At 34.4% G+C, this 5,066-nt stretch overlaps 1 protein-coding gene across 1 annotated transcript in view; it reads right to left on the minus strand.

The window, feature by feature from the left end:
• Positions 1-324: 324 nt before the first annotated feature.
• LOC117178995 overlaps positions 325-5,066 on the minus strand; it is a 242,832-nt gene continuing 238,090 nt past the window's right edge. The window contains exon 6 of the mRNA XM_033370600.1: positions 325-1,179. Coding sequence (XP_033226491.1) covers positions 977-1,179 — 203 coding nt within the window. The 3' untranslated portion in view covers positions 325-976. The remainder of the gene's footprint in view (positions 1,180-5,066) is intronic.

The raw sequence follows: 5,066 nt of genomic DNA on the forward strand, positions 1-5,066 counted from the left end.
TTAAAAATCTTTTTGAATTTTCGGAAGAATATTAGAAAAATTAAATTAATATAATCTTGAAAATACATAAACCTAAAAACTAAAAAGTTACTGGAAATTTTTGTTTTGAAGATAATTTTTCCCTGGAAGAGAAAAACTACTTTAAAATTGACTAAAGACTCAGTTGTCGCTCAGTTTTGATTTGTTTTCAATTAAAAAATAATGTTGGAAAATGTAATCTATCAAAATTAAACTTGATTTGTTTTAAAAAATGCAAGCATTAAACACAATCTAAGTGTTTTACATTTTTTATTTTAGTTGTGACACCAAGCACCGCTGAAGTTTAAAACGGATTTGTAAGAAAATGAGTCAAGACAAAAGAGTAACCCTAGTTTTTTCATTGCACAAAGATACAATTTCATTCCTCGTATGTGCTTCTTTAATCATAAAACAATCCAATATTGATGCAGCCAAGAATTGAGGAGAACAAAATGTTTCTAAAAATATCCGATCCTTGTAGTTCCCACAATAAATAAGTCCAAAGCTAAGTAAGTACATTCGTCATATAAAGAAAGCTTTCCCCTTTTTAAAAGCAGCGCAGCGCAATGATCGCGATCGTTTTTGTTTCGGCGGAAGCGCAGTCGGGACAGAAAGAAGTATCCGATGATTGAAAAAATCTGCGATCCATTCTGAGGGGATATCCTCAGTCCTCGATTCTGAGTGACGGGCGGCGGCGCTTTTGCCACGATGTAGATTTGTTTGCATTTAAAAATCAAATCGCAACGTCCCTCCCCGCGCCAGTTTCGATGGGCTGGTATGCATGGGTCCAACGAGTATCCACCGTCTCTGAGACACGCTCTTGGACAATGCTTGCCAGTTTTTGTGTCGTTTGCTTCTTCCTCCGTGAGCGCACCGCTTCTGTTTCTGTTTCTACCTTCCTTTCCATCTTTTCTTCCTCTTTTCCTCCACTCAGATTTCAGATGGAGTTCTCTCTTTCTCACAATGATACTCTCCTCTCCTCTCCTCCTCTGTTCACTCCTTTCTTTTGATGCCTCTCACAACAATGAAACCGAAAACTCTCTTTGGCGTCCGGAGAATGTGGTGCATGATTACCTACTTCGAAGCAGAGCGACGAGGTAGACCAATTGCTAAATCTTGAGGACTTCAGGATGAGACGAGGTCGTTTCGTCACCAGGTGTCCTAGAATCAGAGATTTCGTTAGTTTCATGAAAAAGAGAATTTTTTTACGGTTTCATTTCAGATCTTCAAGAAATACAGTACGGAATGATCCGAATCAGATAGTCATACTGAAATAGTCTAACCATCTATATAGTTCATTATCTCTATATAGTAAATTATCTCTATAATTCTTTCTTAATAATCAGGGAGACTCTCATTTTATAATCTGCTGATTGTATGCAGATCATAAGAGTCAAGAGACAAAGACATGACTCACGACACTATTGACCCTTCTTAAAACTTTTTTTAAAACAATTCTACCATTTTCGAAAAAATAGTCAAAATAGACCCCGTGAGCCTGCCAAAAATCCTTTTGTAGCCCATTAGGACGTATATAATTCTTTTAAGCTCACCCCCGTTCATCTTTCCCCTACTCCCCGTCCGTTTTCCTACTTCCGCTCTCGTAAGACCCCTCTCACTACCCCTATCTTTCCCTACTTGTTCTTTCTCTATTTCCACTCTCCATACTTGTGCCTCGTTTGCAATCTCTCAAGTCCCTAATTGTCCTCCCCTATTTACCCCCACTTTCCTGCTGCCCTTACCTTTCCCTCTCTTTTCTCTACTTTATCTACTTCTCCCTCTTCTGCTATTCCTCTTCACACATTTCTTCTCTTACTTAATCTCAGATATTCTTTCACAAATACACTATCCTATTTAATAATACTTACACTACCCTGCTACCTTGCAAGTCCATACTGGTCCAACCCTATGCTCCTATACTTCTTTACTGCCCCTCCATTATCCGTTCATACCCTCTCCTCACTTGCCCTCCCTTGACATAATTCTTGCTCTTCAAATTTTTCTTCCCACACTTTTCTCTTACTGCTTACATTTTCCTACTCTCTCACAAGACCTTACTGGCGTTACTCTACTCACCTATATTCACTCTCCCCTGATATCTCACTAGTCCTTACTAGCCCTATCCTACACACCCCTTTTGCTCTACTGCCTCACCCCTTAATTTTCAGTTCTTTTCCTCTCTTCAATTGCCCTCTCTTGATCTAATGCTTTTTCTTCTACTTCCCGAATCTCCACTTTTCTTTCCCTACTTACCCTCCTGTACTCTCTTACAAGTCCCTACTGGTCCTCCCCCACTAACCCCTACTTTCCCTCCCCTCCATTATCTTTTCTTTACGTCTCCTCGTTTCTCGGCCCATTTCCTGCATTTTCCTTCTCTACGTCCCCTCTTCACAATTTGCTTTCCCTACTTACCATCCCTTCTCTTTTTCCCACTTCCCCTATTTCACTACCATCACCTCCCCTCACGTCCTTTCGACTCATTTGCCCACTTACTCTTCCCGCACTTATTCGCTGATTGATTAACAAGATAAGTAGGCTATTTCAAAAATCGAAAAATCAATAGATTTCATTGTTTCAGGATTTTAAAAGATTTTTTAAATATTTAAGGAATTTGAAGGGATTTTAAGAAGAGCGATTCAATTTTAAAGTTTCAAAAATTTTTGAAGAAATATTACAAATCCCAAGATAATTCATATGGGATTTCAAATTATTTTAAGGGATTTGTAGAAATTTCACCAAACCTATGTAATTTTATAAGATATCCAAAGCCTTTGAAGATTTAAAAATTTCAATGGATTTGATGAAAGTGTAAAAGATATTAAAGAATTTCAAAAATTTTAACGAAATTTTTAGAATTTTAAAGGTTTCCTAGAGAACCATATGGATCAAATGAAATTAAATGAAATATTAACTTACTTCTTTATTCATAATGTGTCCCCTAAGGGTTTACATGACTTCCATTCCTTACAATCTTTCCGTTTAAATCTATATTTTTTTACATTCTTATTTCAAAAGATTTGAGGAGTATTATAGTCAATTCAAATATGATTTACGGGATTATATTTTATCTTTGCGAGTTTACTAACTATTTTACAGGATTTCAGGGATTTTTTAAATTGAATGGATTTTAAAGGATTTTAAGGAGATCAAGGATCTTAAGGAGTGAAAAGGATTTTAAAGAATTTAAGATATGGAAAAATTCTATTGAATTTAACAAAATTGCAAAATTTTAAAGGGGTTTTCAGGAATCTTATAGGATTTCAGAAAATGTTGAAGAATTAAAAAAATGTATTCATTATATCAATGATATTTAAAAGATTTTAAGGGATTTCAACAGGCGTTAAAAGAAATTTAGGGAATAAATAAAAAAATTAAATTTCAAGGGAGTTTTTAGAGATTTCTGCGAGTTTCAGATATTACTAGAGATTCTAAGGGACTTTTAAAAAGTTTACCAGGTTAGAAAAATGCATAGGATTTCTGAAGAAATTCAGATGTTTCAACGGATTTCTCTAGATTTTAAGGGATTTATAAAGTTATTCAGGATCAGAATATCAGTGATATTAAAAAAATGTCTAGGAATTTTAACAGAACGTTTATAGAACTTTAAGGTATAAATTAAATTAAATTTCAAGGGACTTCTATGTATTTCTACTGGTTTCAGATATTTAAAGGGATTTCAAATGAGCTTGAAGATCGTTAAAATAACAATGTCCTTAAATGAGAACTTGAATGATTTTGGAAATTCAACATCTTATTTTATTAACGATAAATTATCTCATTGTTATTCTCTTATTATTTTAATATTTATTATATTAACAATAAATAATCGTGCAAATCTTGAAAAGAAATTATGCCCAAACTTAAACAACTGACATTTAACCTTTAGCCCCTGACTTTTGAAGTTCGAACTTTGACCCTGACCAGTGACCCTACATACTTAACTTGTCATCTTTAGCCTTTGACTTCAGCCAGATAACCTTTTGCCCCAAAGATTTTATTCTTCATCTACTAGTCTAATTTTTGTCCTCTGACGTAATTTTTATTTCTTGCCAAGGGAGAAAAATGGTCGAATCTACGGAAGTTTCCCCCCTAGACTTCGACCACGTGTTCGTGATCGTGAGATATCAAAGTTGAGAAAGCACGAAAGATGACTCTAGAGCCTTGTCGAGATCTGAGATGATCGATGGATTCAAGCATTGCAGAAAAACTATTCGCTATACAAGAGTGGTTCACCTCCTGCAGTTAGAGCTGTGAAAAGACGTGCTCGATACGTTTTTATTGTCAGAAGGGCGACGAATATTCTATTTGAACTTAGGCAGTTTATAATTTACTAGACTATCAGACGCGCGCACTAACTTTTTTAAAAATAATTTTTAATTTTATCATATTCAAATAAAAATGTGCATAATATTTTTTAAATAATATTATTGTATATTATTACATCATTTGATTTTTATAATATTTTTATAACGTGAAGAAAAGTACAATTTTACCTGAAGGAATATGTATTTTCATTGGAGAATAACAGAAATTCTTAACGTCTTTATAGACTTGTTACAGTCCGATTCTTTCAGAAATCTGCATTATCATCAGAGAAAACAGAAATTCTCAGTGTTTTCAGAGTAGATGGAGTTATGAGTACAAAATGTTTTGAATTAAATTTTTCTGGAAAAAGATCTTCTCATTCTTCATCTAGTCTGAGAAGATGCTAAGAAAATATTGGAAAACTGGCAAAATAATGCGTGTATTTCTGAAAAAGTATTCTTATTTTGATCTTTCTATTAGCTTAAAAGGGAAAACCACCGGAATGGCAAGTGGCAGTTCTGTGGTTCCATTTCCAGTGGAGAAGATATTTTTTCAGAAAAAATTTAATTCAAAAATATTATCTTGTTTTGATATCCAAATTTTTGAATCACAAGTTCTGCGTTGACTATGAAATTTTACGCCAAATATTATTATTATTATTATTATTACACCATTAAGCCATTTCCCTTTCGGGGTAGGCGTGACTCACTCGGCAGGGGAAAGGAGTAGTGTGTGGATGGGAT

This window comes from Belonocnema kinseyi, chromosome 8 (genome assembly GCF_010883055.1).
Source record: "Belonocnema kinseyi isolate 2016_QV_RU_SX_M_011 chromosome 8, B_treatae_v1, whole genome shotgun sequence".
Taxonomy (NCBI): Eukaryota; Metazoa; Arthropoda; class Insecta; order Hymenoptera; family Cynipidae; genus Belonocnema; species Belonocnema kinseyi.